This window comes from Hypanus sabinus, chromosome 19 (assembly GCF_030144855.1).
Source record: "Hypanus sabinus isolate sHypSab1 chromosome 19, sHypSab1.hap1, whole genome shotgun sequence".
Lineage (NCBI taxonomy): Eukaryota > Metazoa > Chordata > Chondrichthyes > Myliobatiformes > Dasyatidae > Hypanus > Hypanus sabinus.
The window spans coordinates 17132701-17159812 of NC_082724.1; the positions used below are offsets into that span (position 1 = coordinate 17132701).

At 42.1% G+C, this 27112-nt stretch overlaps 1 protein-coding gene across 6 annotated transcripts in view; it reads left to right on the forward strand.

Moving 5' to 3' along the window:
* cfap92 (cilia and flagella associated protein 92 (putative)) overlaps positions 1-27112 on the forward strand; it is a 247952-nt gene that overhangs the window by 136908 nt on the left and 83932 nt on the right. For all 6 annotated transcript variants that reach the window (XM_059944096.1, XM_059944097.1, XM_059944091.1 and 3 more), the window contains one exon: positions 10834-10940. In XM_059944096.1, the coding sequence (XP_059800079.1) occupies positions 10834-10940 (107 nt within the window). The remainder of the gene's footprint in view (positions 1-10833; positions 10941-27112) is intronic.

Sequence of the window (27112 nt, forward strand, 5' to 3'; positions counted from 1 at the left end):
TGGAGAGCATCTTTAATGATAGATGCTGTTTTTCTACAGCAAAACTTCATGTAGATGTGCTCAATGGTTGGGAGGGTTCTACCTGTGATGTACTGGGCTGAATCCAGTACCTTTTGTAAGATTTTCCACTCAAAGGCATTGGTGTTCATGTACCAGGCCATAATGCAACTAGTCAGTACACTTTCCACCATGTATCTATAGAAGTTTGCCAGGTTTTTGATGACATGTCAAATCTCCCCGAGACTCCTGAGGAAGTAGATGCCCTGTCATGCTTTCTTCACAATTAAGTGTGTATGATGGGTCCAGGACAGGTCTTCTGAGATAGTGACACCCAGGAATTTAAAGTTAGTGACCCTCTCCACCTCCAATCCTATGATCAGGACTGGCTCATGGACCTCTGGTTTCCTTCTCCTGAAGTCTACAATCAGTTCCTTGGTCTTGTTGACATTGAGTGAGGGGTTGTTGTTATTGTACCACTCAGCCAAATTTTCGGTCTCCCTCCTGTGTGGTGATTCATCACCACCTTTGATACAGCCCACAACAGTGGTGTCATCAGCAAACGTGCAAATGGTGTTGGAGCTGTGCTTAACCACACAGTCATAGATGTAAAGTGAGTAGAGCCTACAGTGTCGGAAATGACCACGTTGCTAATCCAAACTAGTCCCATCTGCCTGCGCTAGGTCCATATCTGTTTATTTTTTGCCTGTCCATGTGTCTACATACTACTTAAATATTACTGTTAGATCCATAACTTGTCTATTTCCAGTAATATCCTTGTAATTCTGTTTCTGCTGTTATCAATAAATGAAGTCTGATGAATAAATGCCACCTGCACAAAGCCAGCTAGGTCTGCACTGCCCCTTTCTTTAGTCTGTATGACCTTTGCCATTTTAATCACTGACAGCAAACTATAGAATTGTTTTTGGAGGTTACACTTGCATTACACAGGTTTGATGAACTGAATTCACTCCAAACCAAATCATTGCCCCTCTGAGTCTTCATTCTATCAATAATTTCCCACACACAAATGAGAAGTTTACAGGGTTTGACTTTGGGACAGGTGACTTAAAGACCTATCGCCCATTTGGGTTTAATGATTTGTCTTGAAGAATGAGAAGTCATGATGTAGGGTTTACGGAGAGTAAAATAAGGGAGGTAGGTTCATGCATTGGGATTCTCATATCTAAAGATAACAAAGGCTTGGGTCAGAACATCAGCAGCAGATCATATGAACTGAGGTAGGGTGGGAACTTCAGTGCGGTGGGATTTGGTGGACTTGGCATGGATATGTGACTGGATACTTTCCTCTAGTTTAAAAATAACATTAAAACTCTGAATAGCAAGACGCTGGTGAGAGACGTTAATGCGTGTTTACACCAAATAACGTTTGGAAAGCAATTGTCACTGAATTGGGATGCAGTTCTTTCCAGGGATGCACACAAAGGGAGTGGAGATGGGTAACGAAAGGACAATCTGGCATGGAGGACATGAGGAAAGTTATCAGAAATTGTCTTGTATATTGAGGGAGAGGGAAGGAAATGTGCAGATGCTGGAAATTTGAAATGATGCAAAGAAAAACCAGCAAGACTCAGCAGGTATAGCCATATCATTGGAGAAAGAAAATTTAACATTTTATTAGAATAAGTAAAACAGGCAAAATTATCTTCCACTACAGGTATTCTGGGCTTTACTACACTCATATCCCGTTTCTTTCTCCATGCAATACAATAAGAGACCTGCATCTTCTCCCCACCAATTTCTTCACCATTTACCCAATTTGTGGAAATCCAAAATCCTGAACAGTGGCCTTTGGCAGGGGCCAAACGTGCCAGTCAGTCAACCTGCTAATAATAAATACTATAGGAGTGTGGTAGATCTCAGGACCTCTAACTGTGTGGTGAACTAACAGGACCTTGTGCAAGTCGGACTGAGGCATCTATGGAGTGCCATGGGTGTGTATTCCAGGACATTTGTTCATATTTTTATATAGATGATTTGAAAGTACATGTACATCCGAGGTTAGTAAGTTTGCTGACAATACTAAAGTAGGGGTATCATAGTGCAGAAGGCAATCAAAATTTACAGGGAGATAATGATCACCTAGGTGCTTGGGCTGACGGTTAGCAAATGGTTTCAAAGCAGTCATAGTGCATTTATTATTGAAGTATATGCAGCTCTGAGATTTGTCTTCCCACAGACAGCCACGAAACTAAGAACCATGGAACCCATTCAAAGAAAAACATCACCTCCCCCCCCCCGCTCCACATGCAAAAAAATGCGCAAATGGCCACAAAAAATGTGCAAAAGCACAGAATATAAAAAAACAAAATCATAAGTAATTTTTAATTCAGCTCAGTGTTCATTATCTGAAGGCTGCCCAGATTAAAAAATCACCTTGAATTCAGATAAGCGTGGGGTATTGCATTTTAGGGAGTTGTACCAGGTTAGGACATGTACAGTGAATGGTTTGGCCCTGGGCAGTGTTGTGGAACAAAGGGACATAGTTTGCTGAAAGTAACATTATAGATAGGTGGGTGTTTGGAACACTGCCCTTCATCAGCCAGGGCATTAAGTTTATGAGGTTGGAAGTTACACTGCAGTTGTACGGGATATTGATAAGAGCATTCTTGGAGCATTGTGTACAGTTTTGGTTGCCCTGTTATAGGACAGACATCATTAAACTAGAAAGAGTGCACAAAAAGATCTACAATGATGCTGCAGTGTTTAAGGGCCTGAGTTAGGAAAAAGTTGGACAGGCTCAGGTGTTATTCCATTGGTGCATTGGAGCTTGAGGGGTGACCTAGGAGGTGTATAAAATCATGAGGAGATTTGATAGGATGAATGCTCTCAGTCTTTTTCCTAGGGAAGGGGAACTAAAAACTAGAGAGCATTGTTTAAGGTGTGAGTGAAAGATTAGAAGGGACCTGAGGCCATTATCTTTATGCATAGAGCAATGCATATATAGACTGAGCTAGCAGAGAAAGTTATTGAGGTAGGTGCAATAACAAACTTCAATCATTACCAATGCCTCCACAGCCTGTTAAGCTAACTCTTTCAGAATCCTGGGGTGTAGTCCATCTGGTCCAGGATACTTACCTGCCTTCAGATCTTTCAGCCACCCAAGCACCTTCTCCTTACTAATAGCAACTACACACTTCTGCCCCCAACACTCTCAAACTTCTAGCATACTGCTAGTGTCTTTCATGGAGAAGACTGACACAAAATACTTAAGTTCATATCTATGAGCACATTACTACCTCTCCAGGACCATTTTCTAGTGGTTTGATAGCCACGCTTGCCTCTTTTTTACTCTTTATATTTCTGGAAAAACTTTTGCTATCCACTAATATTATTGGCTAGCTTATATTTAATCTTTTTTCTCCCTATGGCTTTTTAGTTGCCTTCTGTTGGTTTCTAAAAGCTTCTCAATCCTCCAAAATTCCATTAAGTTTTGTGTTTATGTTATCTTTGACTTCACTTACCAGCCATGATTGTGTCATCCTCCCTTTAGAATACTTTTTTATCTTTGTGATGTATCAATCCTGCGTCTTCTGAATTTCTCCCAGAAACTCCAACCATTGCTGTTCTGCTGTCATTCCTGATGGCGTCTCTTTCCAATCAATTTTGGCCAGCTCCTCTTTCATACCTCTGTAATTCCCTTTACTCTACTGTAATACTGATACAACTGACTTTAGCTTCTCCCTCTCAAACTGCAGGGTGAATTCTATCATATTATGATCATGGCCTCCTAAGGATTCCTTTACCATATTGATTTTGCCCAACACACACAAAATGCTGGAGGAACTCAGCAGGCCAGGCAGCATCTATGGCACAGAGTAAACAGTCAACATTTTGGGCTGAGGCCCTTCATCAGTCCTGTGTTACACTAATCTTACACCTAAGTATTGTACAAGATTAGTGTAAATGGTGGTTAATAGTTGGTGCATACACTATAGGACTTGCTTTTCCATGCTGTAACTCTTTATCTCTTCTGATTATCAGAGGCTACATAAATGTGTCCGAGATCATTATCAAAATTACTTCAAAACACTCCCACAAGAGCAGGTTAAATCATCTACTTGGCTCTGGTATTGGTCATTTTGAATGTCACCTGAGTTCTGTCCTTGACACCATTCCTTTACATAATCACTTGGTTTATTCAGCCATGTAATCTTTTATATACTGTCTGGGTAGCCTCCAACCTGATTGCATGAACATTGACTTCTCTAACTTCTGTTAATGCCCCTCCTCCCCTTCTTATCCCATCCCTGATATATTTCGTTTTTTTCCTCTCTGCCCATCACTCTGCCTGTTCTCCATCTCCCTTTGGTGCTCCCCTTTCCCTTTCTTTCTCCTTTGGCCTCCCATCCCATGATCCTTTCCTTTCTCTAGCTCTGTATCCCTTTTGCCAATCACCTTTCTGGCTCTCAGCTTCACCCCACCCCCTCCGGTCTTCTCCTATCATTTCGCATTTTCCCTTCCCCCTCCTACTTTCAAATCTCTTACTATCTTTCCTTTCAGTTAGTCCTGATGAAGGGTCTTGGCCTGAAATGTCGACAGTGTTTCTCCCTATAGTTGCTGCCTGGCCTGCTGTGTTTCACCAGCACTTTGTGCGTGTTGCTTGAATTTCCAGCATCTGCAGATTTCCTCATGTTTAATCTTTTTCAGAGTTTGCAAATGTTATTTAATTTTACCTTGCAAAGTTCCACACCCTGTATTAGCTGAAGTATCTTTCTTTTATTGCCTGTATTTGGGTTGGCTTCTTGATAGTTTCAATGACCCTGGAATGTTTATGAACAGAACCAGAGAGTTTTCAGTGTGGAAGGAGGCTCTTTATCTTATTCAATTCCTTACAAATCTAAAGATGACCAGTCCTCTTAGGCTTGTCTTTTTTCTTTCTCTTGACCGCTACATTTGAATCTTTCACCTCTACTGTGCTTGTCAATTTTCTTCCAGATCCTAACCAACTCATCATGTGAAAAGGATTTTCCTTCTGGTTTTGCTCATCTACGTTCCTTCATTATTGATTTATGTTAATCAGAGCACATCCTTTACACTCTGCCTTCGTGCTGCACAATTCTAAGTAAGAGCAGAAAACGTAGGAGCAAATTTGGAATATTCAGGCCATCGAGTCTGTCCTGACATTCTATCATTGGCTGATTTATTATTTCTCTCAACCCTGTTCTCGGGCCTTCTCCCCTTTGGAGCCCTGATTAATCAAGAACCTATCAAACTCTACCTTGAATATCTCCAATGTCTTGGCCTGCACAGCCATTTCTGGCAATGAATTCCACAGATTCACCACTGAAGAAACTTTTCCTCATCTATGTTCTAGATGGACACCTTTCAATTCTGAGGCTGTGCCCTCTGGTCTTAGACCCCCCCCCCCCCACTATAGAAAACGTCAGTTGTAACAATGCAGCATTTCTCTGAAGTTCACAACTATTTCTGTTCCAAAAAGAACAATGCAGGAATGTCAAACATAACTGAAGTCTGATATTCCTGTGATTGTTTTAGTAAATCTCTCTGCATTTTTATATAATCTTTCTGAAGTGTAACCATCAGAATTGAAGTAAGTATTGCACTTGGGGCTGAACTAGCTTTCTACAAATCTTGATCAAGCTTACATAAATGGCACCACATACTGGTATGCACACTGAAGCAGGCTCCCCTTGGTAATGGGTAAGTGAGTACTCACTCTATCTGAGAGAAGCCTATGATGCCATAGTCCCATTAACCCACCAACTGGAACACCATTGGGCTGTGGGATGAAAACCTCATGGTCATGAGGATAACGTACAAACTCCATACAGGCAGTGACAGGAACCTACGTCCTTTTCTCTTTAGTCATAGATGTAACATCTTCATAAAGAGTTCCTTTTTAATATGTTTGAGTGAATGTCAGTGTCAGGGCAGCCTTTTTCCTGTGGAACCAAAACTACCTCCACAGGAAGAAGAGTCAGTGCTCTTAGGTACAGAAGTTATTAAGTAGGTGTCATGGTCTGGTCCGTGAAGTCCGCGTTCCGGTTCACGGTCCGGTCCGTGGACTCTGGACTCCGGGTCTTCTGGTTGTCCCTTGTTTCAGTTGGGCTTAATCACAGGCACCTGATACTCGTCTTGGGGCTGGGAATATAAGTGGCCCTGGGTTCGTGTGTAGGTGCTGGTTCATCTTGTCAGTATCCTGTCCTCGCCTCTGTGGGGTAAATCAGGCTGTCTTTGCCATTACCCTGAGGCTGGACTGTTCCCTTCCCTTCACCTTCCTCCTGAAGCCTGGCTTGTAACCTTGCCTGAGTCTTCACCTGCATCGCTGTCAAGTTCTACCACCAGAGCAAGACCAGAGCCTTGCTGTGTCTAGATAAGGAACTGTCTATCGTTGTTTAGAACTGTCTCTGTGTCCACGCCTTTGCTAGGTAGGCCTGGCCATTTGCCACTACCTTGTGTTGGGAACCGTCTCTCTGTGTTCTGTGTACGAGTCCTGGCCCTACGTCCTGCAGTTCAGGAATTCCATGTCTAGTCCTGTAGCGAAGCCTCGAAGAACCCAAGCCTCGTCTAGTCCCAGCCAAAGTCCCAGCACCTAGTCTGTGTCCTGTCCCGTCCCTAAGCCAAGTCCAGTCCAGTTCCTAGTACCTCAGTGTCTGTGTCTTGCATTTGAGTCTGCTCCCAGCGCCCACCTTATGATAGAACAGTCCAGCCATATGTGGACCCAGCAACACAGACACTATTGTCTAACTCTCACCGTCCTGGGTTCCCTCCTGATTGAATACCCCCCTACGACCTCCCCAGGTCATCCTTAGTCCTGGAGAGCCCGTTCGGTTGCCCGGAGCCTCCCATGGTTGGGGGGGGGGGGTGCGTGTACTGTCATGGTCTGGTCAGTGAAGCCCACGTTACGGTTCACGGTCCAGTCCGTGGACTCCGGACTCCGGGTCCTCTGGCTGTCCCTTGTTTCAGTTGGGCTTAATCACAGGCACCTGATGCTCGTCTTGGGGCTGGGAATATAAGTGGCCCTGGGTTTGAGTGTAGGTGCTGGTTCGTCTTGTCAGTATCCCGTCCTCGCCTCTGTGGGGTAAATCAGGCTGTCTTTGCCGTTACCCTGTGTTTGATCTGTCCCTTCCTGTCCTCGCCTCCATTGGGTAAGCCAGGCCATCTTTGCCGTTACCCTGATCCTGGACTGCTCCCTTCCCTTCCCTTCACCTTCCTCCTACAACCTACACCCTCAACCTATGCCTGAAGCCTTTGCCTGAAGCCTTGCCTGCAAACTCGCCTGTATCACTGTCAAGTTCTACCACCAGAGCAAGACCAGAGCCTTGCTGTGTCAAGATAAGGAATTGTCTATTGTTGTTTTGAACCGTCTCTGTGTCCGCGCCTTCACTAGGTAGGTCCGGCCGTTTGCTGCTACCTTGTGTTGGGAACCATCTCTCTGTGTTCTGTGTACGAGTCCTGGCCCTACGTCCTACTCCCCAGGAGCGGTCCTGACTCAGTGTAGAGCCCCAGCCCCAAGTCCTGTTCCTAAGGAGGGGTCCTGGCTCTGTGATCCATGCCCCTGTGTTTCTGTCTCTTTCAAGACCAAGGCGCCGTGTTCCTGTTTCTCTCAAGACCAAGGCTCTGCATTCAGGTGTCCCAAGACCAAGTCAAGGCTTCAGGTTCTTGTCCTGTCCATGTGCCTCGTCCTGTGCAGGAATTCCATGTTTAGTCCTGTAGCAAAGCCTCGAAGAACCCAAGCCTTGCTTCATCCTAGCCAAAGTCCTAGCCTAAGTCTGTGTCCTGTCCCATCCCTAAGCCTAGTCCAGTCCAGTTCCTAGTACTTCAGTGTCTGTGTCTTGCATTTGGGTCTGCTCCAAGCGCCCACCTTATGACAGTAGGAAGACTTTCCCATTCGGTTGTGAATCACTGACATTTATGCTGTTGCTTAATGAAATATTATGTTGCTGATGAAAAACATTCATACTGTGTACCAGGTGCTGAAACTCTTTGAACTAAATTGGACATTGCTAGACTGTTTCAGAATCTCTGCAGTTTGATGTTGAATAGCCTGTGTGCCTGTTTTTTTGCCGTTGGTGTGGCTTTTTGTGCATTGTGTGTTTGATGCTTACTTTCGGGGGGGGGGTTCTATGCTGTTTCTTTGTTTTGTGGCTGTCTGTGGGGAAGTGAATGTGGTGTATACTGCAAGCATACTTCGAATTCTTTTGAACCCATCCTTCCTATCACATTTGTATAGACGGAGTAGCTGCATTTAGATTTTAGGCAGAGGGTAATTCTCAGGAATCCCCCTGTATTCCCAGGACACAGGAAGTTTAGTACCGTTCTAGTGAGGCTTTTTGTCTTAATTCATATTCAGGGTCTGGATGTTGATGGCAAAGCTTAATGTTTATTGTCCATCTCGAATTTATCTAGATAAGGTGAAAGTACGATAGCATAGCCGCAAAAATTTCCACTTGTCAGCTGAAAATTTGTGATATCTGCCATCGATGATATGCAGCATTGCCATTGTCACTTGAAGCAGATTTACAAACCTGAGCTCTGCTGTGAGGTTCTTTGACCTCGGGCAAAACCAAAAGTGTGCTAGCTTCAACTCTGAGAAGTTTATCACCCAGGGTATTCACAGCAAATACTCGTGTGATCAATATTCTGGAATTTTTGGGCAATTCAGATGTCTGGAAACGTTGACAGTTCTAATCTACAGAGTGCCTGATGTCCAAGACAAGACTGACACAAGAAAGCTACTACAGGAAGAGCACTAAGATTGTTCAGTGAGAACTGGGATTGTTTGGCTGAATAGGGAGGAGGCATTCAAAACCTGATTACAAATGGGTCACTTTACAAAGATCTACCATTGTTATAGAGACTTGGTCGAGAGGGGGACAGGAATGTTTGATGTCCCAGGGTTTTTATCTTTTTAGAAATGATAGAAAAAGAGGTAAAAGTGAGGGAAGGGGAGTTGCACTGCTAAACAGGGACAATATCACATCTGCACTCAGAGGGGACATAATGGAGGGCTCAAACACTGAGTCTATATGGGTAGAACTCAAAAATAGGAAGAGTGCTGTACTGTTCTATGTTCTAAGGCAATCCTTGGTATAAAAGTACCATCTGAGAAAAGTAGCTTGAGAACTACATCAAGACGAGGAAAAACTCAAGAGATTCAGCAGATGCTGGAAATACTGAGTAACACACACAAAATGCTGGAGTAACTCAACAAGTCAGGCAGTATCTGTGGAGGGCACCAAACAGTTGATGTTTTGGGGTGAGACCCTTCATCAGGACTGGAAAAGAAGGGGTTAGAAACCAGAATAACAAGGCAGGAGGAGGGAAAGGGACACAAACTGGCGGGTAATAGATGAAATCAGATATGTGGGTGGGGGAAGAGGGGTGAAGCAAGAAGGTGGGGGGTGATCAGGTGAAGCTGGAAAGGGCTAAAGAAGGAATCTGAGAGTGGACCATGGAAGAAAAGGAAGGAGGGGGGCATCAGAGAGAGGTGAAGGGCAGGTGAGGAGAAGAGAATGTTTATACTGTACCCTTCATTAGAAGCTGCCTGACCTAGTGAGTTCCTCTAGTGTGTGTGTGTTGCACTACAGGGAAAAGTAATGTATTTTAAATACCTGCATTAAAAAAATCACAAATTAACATAAAGGAATCTTCACCAGTAATATCAACTAAAAAATAGAAATGTTACGCTGTGGACAATGGAACTTTAGCCCAGAAGCAAAGCTTAATGATAAATATGAATAATTTAGAGCATCATTCAGACAAGGTGTGAATATGGGAGAAGCACGACACAGGCAATAAGGTTAACAGCAGGAACTATATAAAATGAGAATATATTCTCCTCTTGGATCTTTGACATTCATTCTTCTTTGTAGAATGTTTTTGAATGGTCCCACTCCCAATGTCCTGCACTGGCCACAGGTTCTGGTGCATATGTTGACAAATCCAGCGTCATGCTCCAAGAGCTGTTTGCTCCTCCCAACAGTAGATGATTGTCTGAAGGCCCTACCGATTTGGCAAGAATTTGCACCTGTCAAATTGCAGTCCCAATCTGCTCTCGTCCCATCTAGAAACAGTATGTACTTTTCACAAGGGGCATTTCCAATTTGGCTCCCTTCAAAACTCTTCTCACTGAGCTCTTGGTTTTGTTGGAGAATGATTCTGGCACATTTCAGAATTGAATTATAATAGGGTTGAATATTACTGTGTTTGGACTAAACTGTCTTGGGATATTCTCGTTACATTTATGATTTGTGGGTGTTGGGGAGGAGATGCATCTCTACCAAAGGAGGTGTAAAGTGCTCCTTCCCTCTGCTGGCCTGCAGGTCACCCTTGGGCAAGGTGTAGTACCTGCTTAGTCCCCCCATTCAGGGTCATGTGAAGCCATGGGAGCAGCTGGTGCATTTCACAAGTCCTGGTTAATGTGACCACTGATGCCAGGCATTCAATCTCTAAAGAGTATTGTCCTGTAAAGACACTGCTCGGGAAAAGGCAATGGCAAACCTCCTATGTAGAAAAATTTTCCAAGAACAATCATGTCCACGGAAGACCATGATTGTCCATGTCATACGACATGGCACATAATGAATGATCAAACAAATAAGTGTTCTAATTAATTTTAGCCATGACATCTTATAATCTTGTATTGTGTGATACTATGTTTTGCAAATAATCTATATGGTTGTTAGAAGTTTGTTTCTATTTTTTTATAGTGGACTAACTGCAAGAGTGTGAAAAGAGTTTAACTGAAAAAGAGGTTAAAATACACAAATAAAACACCTACAAATACATTCACCTTGTGTTGTGCAGGCTTTAAACTTTTTACAACTGTTTTTGTTTGCTCACTGACAGGAAATTATGTGCAGATATGAAGCCAAAGAAATTAATGCAGAATGTAAAAAGGCTATCATCAGTTTGGATGCTCACAAAGGGAAGTTCTCACCAAAAAGGCATAGAAGGTATGAAAATGTAAACTGTGGTGTTCAGTTTAAAAAATGACAAACATCTCCCAAAAGAAAGCAGGCAGGAATGAAGCAAGACTACTCAGCAAATGACCCAATTCAATTTTCTAAGTCACTCCAAATCTTTACAACTTGATGCAAGTTGCCGGCATAAAGCACCATTCCCCAGAGACAGCTTTCTATCTAATTGTTTAGAAATCAAGCACAGGTATTGAGTTTTAAGTAGGTTCAGGTTATAATTTTAAAGGTGAGAGGGGGACAAAATAGAAAAGGACATTCTGTGGCCGACACACTTAAGGAGAGTTCCCAAGTTTTCAGATACACCCGTTGAGATACTGGAGCTTCACAATAAACCAGTTGTCTTCTTTCCGTCAGATGATTGACAGGCTGCAATTTAAATTGGTATGCATGAATGGGGAGGGGAGAAGCAAAGTAATGCGTACATGATTAGTAGTCTGAAGAGGATCTGGTTGCAGTGCCCGATGGTTACACTAAGAATACCAGGCTGTGACACTGGTCTACATCTTTCCTATTTTCCACCCTGTATCTGGAATCATTTACTTCACCACCGCTGATTTTTCCCTTTCAGCTTGCTATAAAACAGTACAGTTCATGGACCGTCCCTTCAGCCCGCAATCTTTGTGCTCAACATGGTGCCAAATTAAACTATTCCCTTCTGCCAGCTTTCAGTAATCAAAAAAGAAAAGCTCATTGCACCTGCTGTCTCCTTTGACTCCACCACTATATTTTCCCAATTGCTTCTCTGCCTGGACATATTTGGCTTCTCGTGTCTTCCACACCACGACAATCTGGCTCACAGATGCTGAAAACCATTGTCGTAGCACATATTAACACACTGTGCTTGGAGTGGGGGTTCTGTCACCTCAGCGGTATGAATGGGGTGAGAGATCTCCCACCTGTGCAGTGGGGGTCATGATTGGGTGGTGTGTGCGTCAAGTGATCTCTCCCCTGGGTAGGTGGGGTCTCCAGCCTTCCAGGGTTTCAAACTCCATGTCATAGAGTCGCACAGCACGAAAACAGGCCCTTCGGCCCAACTCGTGTTTGCTGACAAAGCTACAAATCTAAGCTAGTCCAAATTCCCACCAAGCATTGTGTGTAAGACAGGCAAGGATATATTCTGAGCTCAATTCTGCAGCTCATGCACCGAGGCCAATTGCAATCAAGGTTACTGCATGCCCAGAACTTTTTGTGTCCATTTCTTTCCATGCTAAGAAAAGGACTATCACTCTGCGGAAAAGCACGTGTGGTTGAAGAGGAGGCATAGGAGAAGGCACAACTTAAAATTACTTTGATGCAATATAAAAGCATAGAAAATTCCAGAACAGCAAGCATTTCAATGATGTGTTACACTAATAATCGAGTGGTATGTATTGCAATTCATAAATGCAGTTCCTTTGAGTAAGTCCTCATAGAGGAATCTAAAAGTGGAAAGAGTGAGCAACTTCAAGTTTCTGGGTTTCAATACCTCCAAGGGTCTCTCCTGGATCCAACACATCAATGCAGTTATAAATCAGGCACAACAACAGCCATATTTCATCAGAAGTCTGAGGAGACACTTGCAAATTTCTACAGATGTACCGTGGAGAGTATTTTAATTGGCTGCATCACCATCTGGTATGGAGGGGGCAACTAGACAGGATCAAAATAAGCTGCAAAGATTTGTAAACTCAGTCAGCTCCATCATGGGCACAAGCCTCCATCATATCCAGGACATCTTTAAGGAGCGGTGCCTCAGAAAAGTGGCATCCACCATGAAGGACCCTGTCACCCAGGACATTCCTTGTCTCATGGCTATCATCAAGAAGGAGATGCAAGAGCCTGAAGGCACACATTCAACGATTCAGGAAGAGCTTCTTCCCCTCTGCCATCCAATCTCTGAATGGACGTTGAACACATGAACACACTTGACAACTTCTTTTTAATTTCTATTTTTGCACTGCTGAGAACCATAGAACATTACAGCACAGAAACAGGCCCTTTGGCCCTTCTTGGCTGAGCTGAACCATTTTTCTGCCTAGTCCCACTGACCTGCACCTGGACCATATCTCTCCATACACCTCTCATCCACGTACCTGTGCAAGTTTTTCTTAAATGTTAAAAGTGAGCCCGCATTTACCACTTCATCCGGCAGCTCATTCCACACTCCCACCACCCTCTGTGTGAAGAAGGTCCTCCTAATGTTCCCTTTAAACTTTTCCCCCTTCACTCTTAACCCATGTCCTCTGGTTTTGTTCTCCCCTAGCCACAGTGGGAAAAGCCTGCTTGCAATCACTCTATCTATACCCATCATAATCTTATATACCTCGATCAAATCTCCCCTCATTCTTCTACGCTCCAGGGAATGAAGTCCTATCCTATTCAACTATTTTACATATTTACTGTAATTCACTTTTATTAATGATTATATATTGCATTGTACTGCTGCCACAAAGATATATGCTGGTGATATTAAACTTGATTCTGATTCTGACTAACACAGAATGTCAGGAAATCCTGCAACCTGTGCAAGCTTATCTTCCTGCTTCTCAGTGCAGCGATAAGAATGAATGTATTTACTCTAGAGCAGGGGTTCCCAATCCTTTTTTATACCATGGACCCCTACCATTAACCAAGGCGTCTGTGCACCCCAGGTTAAAGGCTAAACAAGGCTCTGGGAATTCTCTAATACAATAAAAATGTACAACAGGAGATGGTCACTTTGTTAGCTTGAAAAAAGGCAAAGAAGTTGTTGACAACAATGGGCATTTGAATGTGAGCTGCAGAATCTCTTCATTCATCCAATAGCTACTGCCCAGAAAATCAAAATGTCCATGTGCATTTCACCTCAAAACTTTCAGCTGCATGATCTTGGACGCAGACACAATACCGGTTTTCTGTGATTAGGAAAGAATTCCTCTGAAGCTGATCGGAAAAAATATCAAATGAAAAGGTTCTGTTTCAATTTAATTACTCCTTCTCCTACTTCTGCAGTTCCAAGAAGCGCCTTCCTTAAGAAATACCAGAAATCACTTAATTGGGCAATATTTGTAATAAGGATTATGCTTTCAAAGCTCAAAGTTTTGGTTAAATGGAGCAAGCTACTGAATAATAATTGTTTCAAAAGCCTTTTACCTGAGAGGAACAGAAGATTCTTTTGACTGAGAGTTGGAATGGTTGCCTTCAGACCAGCCACAATTAACAAACGGGGCAAAGGCATATTGTTGTCAGGTGTAGAAGTGAAACTTTGAAAGTTGTAACAATGTTATTTGATCCAAGTTTGAATTTACTCACCAGACTTGTGTTTAATAAAAGTAGCAGAACTAATGTCTCCTAAAACACATCGTAAATGGAGCAGTAAGGGCATGAGATGAGCTTAATTATAAACCCAATGCTACTTTATTTATTATAGAATTGTGAGAAAAGAAGTGAAAATCAGCCCTTTTTCTGCCTTATATATGACCACCACAAGTTTGACAAATTCTGAAGAGATTTTTTTTTTTTACTCTTCCTGTCTTTTAATTAAAATCTTTCAAAAACTGACAAATATGGCTGGGGATGGGAACCAGAGTGCTAGGGCTGAGGATGGGCCAGTTAGCGTACAACTAGACGCAGCGTGTAGTGAGACTGAGGAAGGACAGGCAGATTTTAGGACAAACTTGCAGTCGGTAGGATGAGTTGAAGTGTATCATGGGGGCATAATCACAAAGGATGATGAATTCAGGATTGAATATGTTATACTTGAATGCGTGCAGTACATGTAATAAGTTAGATGATCTTGCAGTGCAGTTAGAGATGAGCAGGTTTGGCATTGTGGGCATTCCTGAGTCATGACTGAAAGAAGATCTTAGTTGGGAGTTTAGTGTACAAGGATACACGTTGTATTGAAAGGAAGGCAGGTAGATCGAGGGGGTTGTAAATAATGAAATGTAATCTTTAGAAAGAGCTGACATAGGATGGGAAGATGTAGCATCCTTGTGGGTAGAGTTAAGAAACTGCAAAGGTTAAAGGGCTCTAATGGGGGTTAAATTCAGGCCTCCAAACAGTAGCCAGGATGTGGGATACAACTTGCAACAGGAGGTAGAAAAGGCAAGTGAAAAGGGCAATGTTACAATAGTCACGGGGATTTCAATATTCAGGTAGATTGGGAAAAATCAGGTTGGTGCTGGATCCCAAGAGAGAGAATTTGTAGAACGCCTACAGGATAGAATTTTAGAGAAGCATGTAGTTGAACCCACCAGGGGAAATACAATTCTGTATTGGGTGTTGTGCACCAAATAACCAGATTAGATTATTAAGCTTAAGGTAAAGGAACTCTTAGGAGGCAGTGATCATAATGTGATAGAATTCACCCTGCAGTTTGAGAGGGAGAAGCTACAGTCAGATGTATCAATATTAGAATGGAGTGAAGTGAATTACAGAGGCATGAGGGAGGAGCTGGCCAAAGTTGATCAGAAAGGGACATTAGCAAGGATGATGACAGATCAGCAATGGATGGAGTTTCTGGGAACAATTCAGCAAGTGCAGGGTAAATATATTGCAAAGTATTCTAAAGGGAGGATGACAAACCCATGGCTAACAAGGGAAATTAAAGACGGCATAAGAGCAACAGAGTGGGTATGAAATATTGCTAATGTTAGAGGATTGGGAAGCTTTTGAAAGTAAAAAGAAGACAACTAAAAAAGCCATAAGGAGTGAAAAGATAAAATATGAAGATAAGCTAGCCAATAATATAAAAGAGAATACCAAACGTTTTTTTTCAGATATATAAACAATAAAAGAAAGGTGAAAGTGGATATTGAATGGTTGGAAAGTGGTGCTGTAAAGGTAGTCATTGGAGACAAAGGAATGGCAAATGAACTTAATAAGTATGTTGTGTCAGTCTTCACCCTGAACGACACTAGCACTATGCCAGAAATTCGAGAGTATCGGCAGGCAGAAGTGTGTGTAATTGCTGTTACTAGGGAGAAAATGCTTGGGAAGCTGAAAGGTCTGAAGATATATTGGTCACCTGGACCAGATGAACTATGCCCCATAGAGGTAGCTTGAAGAGATTGTGAAGGCATTAGTAATGATCTTTCAAGAATCGCTTGATTCTGGAAAGGTTCAGAGAACTGGAAAAGTGTGAATACCACTCCACTCTTCAGGAAGGGAGGGAGGCAGAAGAAAGGAAATTATAGAACAGTTAGCCTGACTTCAGTGGTTGGGAAGATACTGGAGTCTATTATTAAGGATTGAGCTACAGGGTACTTGGATGCACATAATTAAATAGGCCAAAGAGAGTATGGTTTCCTTAAGGGGGAAATCTTCCTTGACAAATCTGTTGGAATCCTTTGAGGAAATAACAAGTAGGATAGACAAAGGAGAATTGTGGATTTTCAGAAGGCCCTTGACAAGGTGCCACATATGAGGTTGCTTAACAAGGGAAGTTATTGGAGAGTATTTTTAGGAACAGGATTTATGAGTATTTAGAAAACCATGACCTAATTAGAGCGAGCCAGCATGGCTTTGTGCAGGGCAAGTCTTGCCTTATTATGTTTATAGAGTTTTTTTTATGAGGTGACGAGGGTGATTAATGGAGACAGAGCTGTGTATGTTGTATACACGGATTTTAGTAAGATATTTGACAAAGTCCCTGATGGGAGGCTTATCCAGAAGATTAAGATGCATGGGATTCTTGGTGAAGTGGCTGTTTGGATTCAGAATAGGCTTACGTATAGAAGACAGAGGGTAGTGTTTAAAGGTACTTATTGTACTTGGAGGTCTGTGATTATTCAACAGAGATCTGTACTGGGTCCTCTGCTGTTTGTGATGAATATGAATGACATACATGAAAGTGTAGATGGGTGAGTTAGTAAATTTGCAGATTATATGAAGATTGGTGGAGTTCTGGATTGTGTAGAAGACTGGCAAAGAATGCCTTGGTGATTCAAATGCAAAGAGACATTACACTGTTAAGAGCAAGATCCCTAACAGAGTTGATGAACAGAGGGATCTTGGGATCCAAGTTCATGGCTCCTGAAAGTGGTTACTCAGGTTGATAGGGTGGTTAAGAAGGCAGATGGCATGTTTGCCTTTATTAATCGAGGAATTGCATTCAAAGGTCAGGATGTTATGTTGCAATTTTACAAAACCATAAGATATAGGAGCAGAATAAGGTCACTTGCAGACATCCCAATCTGCAAGAACTATTTTCAGGGAGGTAGCACCATCAATTTGTGGAAGACTCCCGGAACTTCCGGGAGAGGTGGGGTGTCTGCAAAAGAGTAACTCCTTGGCAGCTAGCCAGCTAGATTAAATAATGTCCGCTATGCTAAGGAACAAATGACACCTGTTAAACTCATCTCAACATGCCTTTTAGTCATTTAACAAACCGTGGGCAATAGAAAAGTCACTGTTGCAAACAGTGCAGCAAGCAACACTGTCATTATTTTTGATATCTCTCTCTCCTCTTCTCGCTCTCTCCTCCTTGTCCTCCTCATCCTCTTTCTTCCCCCCCCCCACCCCGCTCACTCGCTTGCTCTCAAAAAGAGCAAGATTTCTGAGATATTGTACATAATTTGCAGGTGTCAGGGAGCCGCTATCAATTTGCAGGAGATTCCCAGAACTTCCAGGGGAGGTGGGATGTCTGCATTTGGCCCATCGTGCTTGCTGTGCTATTTTATCATGCCTGATCAATTTTCTCTCTCAGCCCTTCTCCCCATATCCCTTCATGCCCTGACCAATCTAGAATCTATCAACCTCTGTCTTAAATGTACAAAAGGACTTAGCCTCCACTGCTATCTGTGTCAATGAATTCCACAGGTTCACCACGCTCTGGTTAAAGAAATTCCATCTCATCTCCATTCAAAAACGAAGCCCCTCTATTCAGAGACTCTGTCCTCTGGTCGTGGACTCTTCTACCATTTAACCATTCGATAGGTTTCAATGAGGTCACCCCTCATTCTTCTGAATTCCAATGAATACAGGCCCAGAGCCATCAAATACTCCATATGACAAGCTGTTCAATCCGAGAATTATCTTTGTAACCTCCTTTGAACCTTTTCCAGTGTCAGCATACCCTGTCTAAGATGAGAAGCTGAAAACTGTTCCCAATACTCCAAGTGAGGCCTCACTAGTTCTTTATAAAGCCTCAACATTTATCTTCTAGTCTCCTGAAATGAACGCTAACATTGCATTTCCCTTCCTCACCACACACTTATCCTGCAAATTTACCTTTAGGGAATCCTGCACAAGGACTTCCACATCCCTTTGCACCTCAGATTTTTGAATTTTCTCTGTATTTACAACTCTCTTAATCTGTCTAAGTCCTTCTGTAGCCTCTCTACTTCCTCAAAACTCCCTGCCCCTTCACCTATCTTCATATCGTCCGCAAACTTTGCAATAAGGCCATCAATTCCATCAAGTCATAGCCATATGACATGAAAAGAATTGGTCCCAACACAGACCCCTGTGGGACACCACTAGTCACCGGCAGCCAACCAGAAAAGACTCCTCTTGTTCCCACTCTTTGCCTCCTGCCAATCAGCCACTGCTTTATCCATGCTAGTATCTTTCCTATAATACTATGGGCTCTTAACTTGCTATGCCGTCTCTTGTGTGACAATTTCTGAAAATCCTTCTGAAAATCCAAGTACACAACATCCACTGATCTTCTTTTATCCATCCTGCTTGTTATTTCTTAAATAATTCCAACAGATTTGTCAGGCAAGATTTTCCCATGAGGAAACCATTCTGACTATGGCCTATTTTTAATGTGCTTCCAAGTATCCCAAAACCACATCCTTAATAGTCGACTCCAACATCTTCACAACCACTGAGGTTGGACTTTTTTTTAATAGACACCCGTTAGTCTCAGGAGACCATGGATTTGCGCGTTGGAAAGTTTCCAGGGCACAGGCCTGGGCAGGGTTGTATGGGAGACTGGCAGTTGCACATGCTGCAAGTCTCCCCTCTCCGTGCCACCGATGTTGTTCAAGGGAAGGGCAAGGGCCGATACAGCTTGGCACCAGTGTCGTCGCAGAGCAATGTGTGGTTAAGTGCCTTTCCTTGACACAATATGCTGCCTTAGCTGAGGCTCGAACTAGCAACTTTCAGATCACTAGACCAATGTCTTAACCACTTGGCCATATGCCAACTGAGGTTGGACTAACTGGCCTATAATTTCCCTTCTTCTGCCTCTCTCCCTTCTTGGAGTGACATTTGCAATTTTCTAGTATTCTAGGATGATTAATAATCAGAATCAGATTCAATATCACTGGCATATGTCATGAAATTTGGTGACTTTACATGGTGGCACAGTGAAGTACATGATAAATAAATCATAGAGAAAAAACTGAGTTACATTAGTGTATATGTGACTATTAAATAGTTGTAGCGCAAAATAACAGAAATAAAAAGTAGTGAGGTAGTGTTCAATGTCCATTTCGAAGTCGGATGGCAGAGGGGAAGAGGCTGTGCCCTCTGAAGAATGCCTTTACAATCTCTTCAGCCACATCTTTCAGAACCCTGGTCCAGGTGACTTCCCCAAGAACCTTCTAATAATGGCAACCACACACTTCTGACCCCTGACACTCTTGAAATTCCAGCATACCGCTAGTGTCTTCCACAGTGAAGACTGGTGCAAAATACTTATTCAGTTCCCCCGCTATTTCCTTGTCCCCCATTACTACTTCTCATTTTCCAGTGGTCTGATACCCACTCTTGCCTCTCTTTTACATTTTATCTGAAGCAGCTTTTGGTATCCTCTTTAATAAAATTAGCTAGCTTATTTTAGTATTTCATCTTTTCCTTAATGACTTTTTTAGTTGCCTTCTGATGGTTTTTAAAAGCTTCACAATACTCTAACTTTCCACTAATTTTCCTGAATTATATGCCTTCTCTTTGGCCTTTCTGTTGGCTTTGACTTCTCGTTAGCCATGGTTGTGTCATCTTGTCTTTAGAGTACTTCTTCCTCTTTGAGATGTATATATCCTGCGCCTTCTGAGTTGCTTCCAGAAATTCCAGCCATTCCTGCTCTGCCGTTATCTTTTCTCATCAGTTTTGGCCAACTCCTCTCTCTCGAGCCTCTGTAATACCCGTTACTCCACTAATACTGATGCATTTGAATTGAGCTTCTCCTGCTCAAATTTCAGGGTGAATTCTCTCATATTGTGATCACTTGCCCCTATGGGTACTTTTGCCTTATCCTCCCCAATCAATTATGTTTCATTGCACAACACCCAATCCAGAATAGTTGATCCCCTAGTGGGCTCAACCATGAGCTGCTCTAAGCAGCCATCTTGTAGGCATTCTGGAACTTTGCCCTCTTGCAACACAGCACCAACCTGAAATAAAATTCTATTTAGGGGGCATCTGGAGTATAACATACAGTTCTGGTTGGCCCATTATGAGAAGGATGTCAAGGCCTTGGAGAGGGTGCAGAAAAGGTTTACTAGGATGCTGCCTGGATTAGAGTGCATGTGGGTGGGTTGGACAAACTTGGGTTGTTTTTTCAAGAGCGGCAGAGGCTAAGGGTACTTCTAATAGAGGTTTTATAGGATTATGAGAGACATAGATAGAGTAGACAGACAATATCTTGCAAGGATTAAAATGAAATTGGGCATGCATTTAAGATGAGGGGAAGGGATAATTTCTTTCAAGGGAGATATGGGGGTCAAGTTTTTTTTTCACAGAGAGTTGTGGGTGCCTGGAATGTCCTGCCTGGGATGGTGGTAGAGGCAGAAACATTAGGGACTCTTAAGTAATGTTTAGATAGACACATGATTGTGAGAAAAATGGAAGGATATGGACACTGTGTAGGCAGCAGAGGTTAGTTTAGTTGACCACTTGATTACTAATTTAACTAGTTTATCACAACATTGTGGGCAGAAGGGCCTTTTCCTGTGCTTTACTGTTCTATGTTGGATTATGTACAAAGGTGAAAATAAGAAGCCAAAATATTCCAAATATTTTGGTATTTAATTTGCGTTTAATTATTTCTTTTGTTCATTTAAAAAATCTGGGAAATTGTTCTTAATGAAGATATTATTCAAATGTTTATATTCCTGTTGAGGTTAAGACCTTGTTCGGAGTCAGCTTGCTGTGCTTTTGTAATGGGTGGGTGGGTAAATATTGCATGTCTCAAGGAAGTCAACTAATTGCTTCAAGCTCGACAGAAAAGTAAACCTTAAAATTTATTCAGAATATTAGGAACCATAAAATATAGAACCAGTCCATTCCATCTCAGACTTCAGCTGAAGAGGTGGGCAATCGTAATTTAAAACCCATCGTTTGCTGTGTGTAATAGCATGGAAATGCTCCTGCTTTGGGGAGCTGTGTAAAATAGCTGGTGTCTGGTAGGCCAGTAGATACTGTGCATGGGCCTGCTGCTGTAAATTTCTATTGCACTTTAGACATTGCATGTAATTAAATAGGCTTAGCACCTTATTTTCCTCCTCACCCTTTAATGCAGGGTGAAGAGAGATTGGGGCAAGAGGCTGTAAACTGGGTTGTTGTTCTCTACTGATGGAGCTGTTAGGGCCACCTCAGGTGTTTGGAGTCATACAGAGATGCAGCACAGAAATAGGCCCTTCCAGCCCATGTTGTCCACATCAAACATCAGCCATTTGTTTTCCAATCATCCTACATGAATCCATTTTCTTCATTCTCCCTAGAATCTCTTCAGAACCCCCCTCCCCACCCCCCCCCCCCAAATTCGATCACTTACCTCTTGGGGCAATTTACATTGACCAGTTAACCTGCCAACCTGAAACTGGAGCACCTGGAGGAATCCCAAAATGTTGCAGGGAAAAGGTGCAAACACCACACAGAGAGCATCGGAGGTTAGGATTGATCGTGGGTTTCTGAAACTGTGAGGTTACCAGCTGTGCCAAAGCGCCATCTAAAAACTGGGTGAGGAACAAGCCTCACTGGTGGAAGGTGCTGCCCTTAATTACTAGTGACTTAAGTTAATGAGAAGGAAGGGTGTGGAGAGAGGGTATGAAGAAATATCTCTACTAACTGGAGTTATAAATTGCACCAAATTTAATAGAATACAGTCTATAATGTTACTACGCATGTTAATCAAAATGGCTTCTTTGTTTGTTAAAAGTAAAACTGCTTCTTTGTTATGCTAACTGGTGAGAGAGTGTTGTCTTGCAGAGCATTCTCGAAGCTTCTCGCAGTCTGTTTAGGTTTAGGATTGCTCATAACGGGGATTGTATTCATTAATTAACCAATGGGGTTGGATGTCATTTTTTTATTGTGGGTCTGGGAGCTGGGGTTTTGCGGGTTTTTCGAGAGCGGGGAAGAAGGTGCCGAAAAAGGTGGACGTGTGCCGCACTGCTTGGTCGACCACTTCGGGTGGTCCCAGGTGCGAGGTTGTGGAGGATGGCTGAAGCAAAGGGTGGTCGAACGGTTTGATGGTTGAGCTCCAACGATGTGCACTAGATTGACTGAACTCTGATAAGTTTTGGCACTTTTTACTTTATTTTCTTTTCCTTCATATATACTGTATTGTTAGTAATCATTTAATTCTAGTAAAACCTTTAAAGTATATTCTATAACTGTATCTGGTGTGAGCTTGATATGGTGTGAGCGATGCTGTGTTAACTTGTTTTCCACAGCACCTGCGTATACGGGAGGCGGGGTTAGAGAGTGGCTGGAATTTCCCCCCTAGACATATACCAGCTTGTCATGTAAGCGTTCCAAATGCTTTATAGAAACAATCATGCAGTGTACCCACAAATTAATATTCAGCAAATTAATATACACATTTTCATTGTCTCCTCTGCTCAGTTTATGGACAAGGAGAATTCAACAATAACCTGTCAACTACAACCAAAAAGCATAATAGGTCTGAACTTACCATTAGCATACTTTGACAGGCTAAAAAATAATTATTTTAATGAAGTCTTTTGTGAGGGAACTTGTTCACATTGACTCTACTTTGAAGCTAGAGGAAGCTGTGGAACTAAACAGATTTTTCAATAACAGAATGAAAATGGTTTCCTCCTTAGTCATGAGGTCAAAAGATCGTCCTGGGTACCTTGGAAGTCTGACCTTGAAAATTTGCACACATTGGGGCAGTGGCTGTCTGCATTTGACAGCAGTATTTACCACGTGGATATCAGTTACATAAGCTTGGTCCTCACAAGAAAATCACTCCATCAACCTTGACCTTGAGGGTCAAAACTCAAAAAATGTTATGGTTTCAATTTGTTTGGGAAAATGTTTCATAGGCTCTCAGAATGATAAGCATCCATAATTGCACGGATCTTTCAATGTCATGTGGAGGTGCTCTTTGAGAAGTTTAATGTTCTTTGCAACATGTAATTCTGGACAAATTGGTTCTATTTTAGAAGACGTTTTGAGTTTGCAATAGATGGTGATGGTAGTGGTTAGCCCATGACCAATGGTCTACCACAGAAATAGCAAATCTTACAGTTTCTTATTTACGTTCATGAACTGGACAGTTGCCCGTGATGGAGCTCAATATATGAGTTTGCAGATAACAAGAAAATTGGTGATTTTAGTAGAGAGGAAGGTAGTCTTGGGATGAAGAATGATATCGATATGCTGGTTAATGGGGAAGAACAAGAGCAGATGGAATTTAATTCCAATAAGTATGAGATAGTGCACTTTAGCAGGGACAAATAAGGGTTAGTCATACAGAACTGTGCAAGTGTCTGAGGCGTATGTATATAGCTAGGGTGCCTAAGACTCCTGCACAGTTCTGTAGTAATTGTATGTATTACTCTACTGCTGCAAAAAAAAAACAAATTTCATGACATATGTGAGTGATGATAAACCCAATTCTGATATGCATCTCTGTTGTTGACTGAGAGTGGGAAGGGGACAGGGAGAGGGGAATCATGGTTGGGAAAAGAGGAATTGGGAGGGGAGGGAGCAGGAAGCACCAGAGAGATGTTCTATAATAATCAATAAACCAATTGTTTGGAATCAAATGACCCTGCCTGGTGTTTCAGGGCTGGGTGTGGCTGCACCTACACCAAACCCACCCTGGCACTCCTTCTCTGCCACCTGTCCCAGACACCTCCTCACCATTCCCAGCATCCTTTGCTCCTGCCAGACTTAAAAACTCACTCTCCACTCCACACTGACAGGTGGAGTACCATGCAAAAGCCTTAGGCACCCCAGCTATTATTAATGTGTCTCAGACTTTTACACAGTATCGTACACCAGGTATGGTAGGGCCCTGTGGAGTATTAAGGAAGTGTGACTCCAAAGGCCTTTGCAAGTGGCAACATGTAAAAACAGAACATTGAAGAAGGCATATGGATTGCTTATTTCCATTGGGGCAGCACAGTAGTGTAGAGATTGGCACAAAGCTTTACAGTACTAGCAATTCAGGTTCTTTTCCTGCCGCTGTCCGTAAAGAGTTTGTACGTTCTCTCTGTAACTGTGTGGGTTTCCTCCCACATTCCAAAGACCTACAGTTTCTTAAGTTAATTGGTCATTGTAAACCGTCCTGTGATTGGGCAAAGGTCAAATCGGGGGTTGCTGGACCACGCAGCTCGAAGGACTGGAAGGGCCTGTCTGGACTGTATCTCAATAAATTAATTAGCTGGGGCGGAGAGTAGAAGAGAAGGTTGTGGTGTAACTTATAAGACAGTGATTAGGCCACAGTTGGAGTATTGCGTGCAGTTCTGGTTGCCACGCAGTAGGAAGGATGTGACTGCACTGGAGAGGGTGCGGAGGAGGCACAACCTGAGAAATGGATTGCTTCAGTTATGAGGTGACATTGGATAGACTGGGTTTGTTTTCCTTTGAGCAGAGGAGGTGGAGAGGGATGGCAGTGGCATATAAAATTATGAGGGTCATGGAACAGATGGATAATCAGAATATTTTCCCCATTGCAGAGGCAATGGACAGACATTGATAAGAAAGCTAATCCCACAGTCATCATACAGTTACTATATCCTGTTGTCTATTTATTTATCTATCTAGAGATACATTGTGAGCAGACCCTTCTGGCCCAACGAACTGCACACCCAGTAACCCACCTATAGTATCTTTTAATTAGGCTAATTACAGGGCAGTCTACAATGACCAGTTAACCTACTAACCTGTATGTGTTGAAACCCACGTGGTCACGACCTTACAGACAACACTGGAAGTGAACTCTGGAACACCGAGCTGTAATAGCATCAGGCTGACCACTTTGCTACCGTGGCACTCTTTCAGACTGAACAATCCAAACTTTAAAAAAACTATTAGAACCTTGCACCTGAAAAACATAACAGTTGTAAAAGCGTAAAAATGTCTAGACAAAATGTGCCATTGAAATCCTGAAGGCATTGTGAAGATGGAAAACTGAAATATAATTAGAAAATGCTCCAAGCACTGGGCAGGTTTGACAAAGGATCTTCAACGTCAAACAATCTTGCTTTTCTTTTCTGCTTTCAGCACTTAACTGCTGGGTGTTTCCAGCTTTTACTTTTCACACCACAATGCTGTCATTTTTACTGACTTCTGTCGAGATTATTGTGATGGGATGGGACAAGAACTCTGGTATCTCTTCACCGGAGTATGCAGTTAGTAAAAGTAGCCCGCTCAGTTTTCCCAAGAAAGTTCACTCATTTTAAAGGCAAGAAACAAATGATATAGTAGGTTTTCATAAATAAAATGGCAGGGGTGTTTTAAGTTTAAGGGAAACCATCACAGCTCCGTTATTGTCCTCCAAACAAGGTAAAAAAAAAATTCACAAGATTACGTCATCACATCAGGCCTCTCTTAAAGTGAACCCCAGATCAACGTCGGTGGCTGTGAATTATGCATATACTTCCACCCTTTACATTATACTGCAATATCACATCATTTGGTGTGAATCCAGAAGCGTCCTGTAGTCAGTCCTGCTCGGTTTATATTTGAACCCAATGGAGTGATGACTTCCAAAGAGTGTATGGGACTGTTACATTAAAGGGGGCATCTTAATCAGTCATCTAAAAATTTTTAGAAGTATTAAATGTACAAAAAAACCTAAAAAAAAATGAAGTGTAAAGCAGAAAATACCTTTTAATTACTTTCTGCACCAGCATATGAAATTTTAAACCTATTGAGTAAGAATTCACCTGAAGTTTGGAAACTGGCCGACAGTACTAAATGAGCTGTGTTGTTTAACAGTACACATATCCTCATTTTCATGTTAAATAAACCACAGGACAATTGAAATATCCTGTTCAAAAGAGAAAACCAGTTGTTGCTGAAGCTTGGGTAATCCCCACAAGGCAGCATTCCAATAGAAAACAGCATGGTCACAGACAAATGCAGAAATACTAGCTGGAACCTAGTGAGCGATGTTGCTCACAGCTTTTCCGATTCTCAGCAAGAAGGTCTTCCTAATTATTACTATATTTGAATCTGTGGCAGCTACAGCTAAGACAGGCTCCATTAAGTTCTCAAAAAAAACTTTGACTGTCAAATTAAACGAAGATGTAACAAACAATTTATTAAATTGCTGCATTTCAAATACCTCCAAGTGCAAACTTCCAGATGTTAGAATAATTATCTTAATTAGTTCAGGCAGTAGATTCTTCATGGGTTCTGCTTTCGTGCACTCATAGCTGCGTTGAGTCTGTCTTTCCTCTTTGGCAATCCCAATCCAATAATATTTTCACAGATTCAGAGATTCAAAATTAATAGCTCAGAAAGAGTCCTTTTAGCCCATTGTGTCTGCTTGCAAGGGTGATTAAAGGTATCAAATAAATCAGAATAAAGGCCGATTGCTGCCACCAGACTAACATCAATTCCACTCGAGCAAACTGGAGAGCATTGAATTAGCTCTGAATTGGGAAGTGTGCTTGGAATCATAGAATATTACAGCACCAGAAATAGCCTGTCTAAATAATTTTATAGAAAAAGGATTCAGGTGAGTAAAAGAAATAGGAATCTACATTTTAAATCAATAGAGTAAAGGATTGTAAGACTACTAATAAAGATGGCATACAACCTAGTTTATTAACTGTCACAGCACTAAGCATATGTCAGAACTTGTCTTTCCAAACTTTAATTTAAAATAAAAAGATGCAGTCAATGTTTTGTTTTAATGGATCAGCATCACATACATCTTTTGTTACTGTCCATAATTTAGCTTTTTTTTAATCTTGCAGCTGGCAATTTTTTCTACATTTTGAAGTTTCTAGTTTCTGCATCTTCTCAATTTTCTGCTG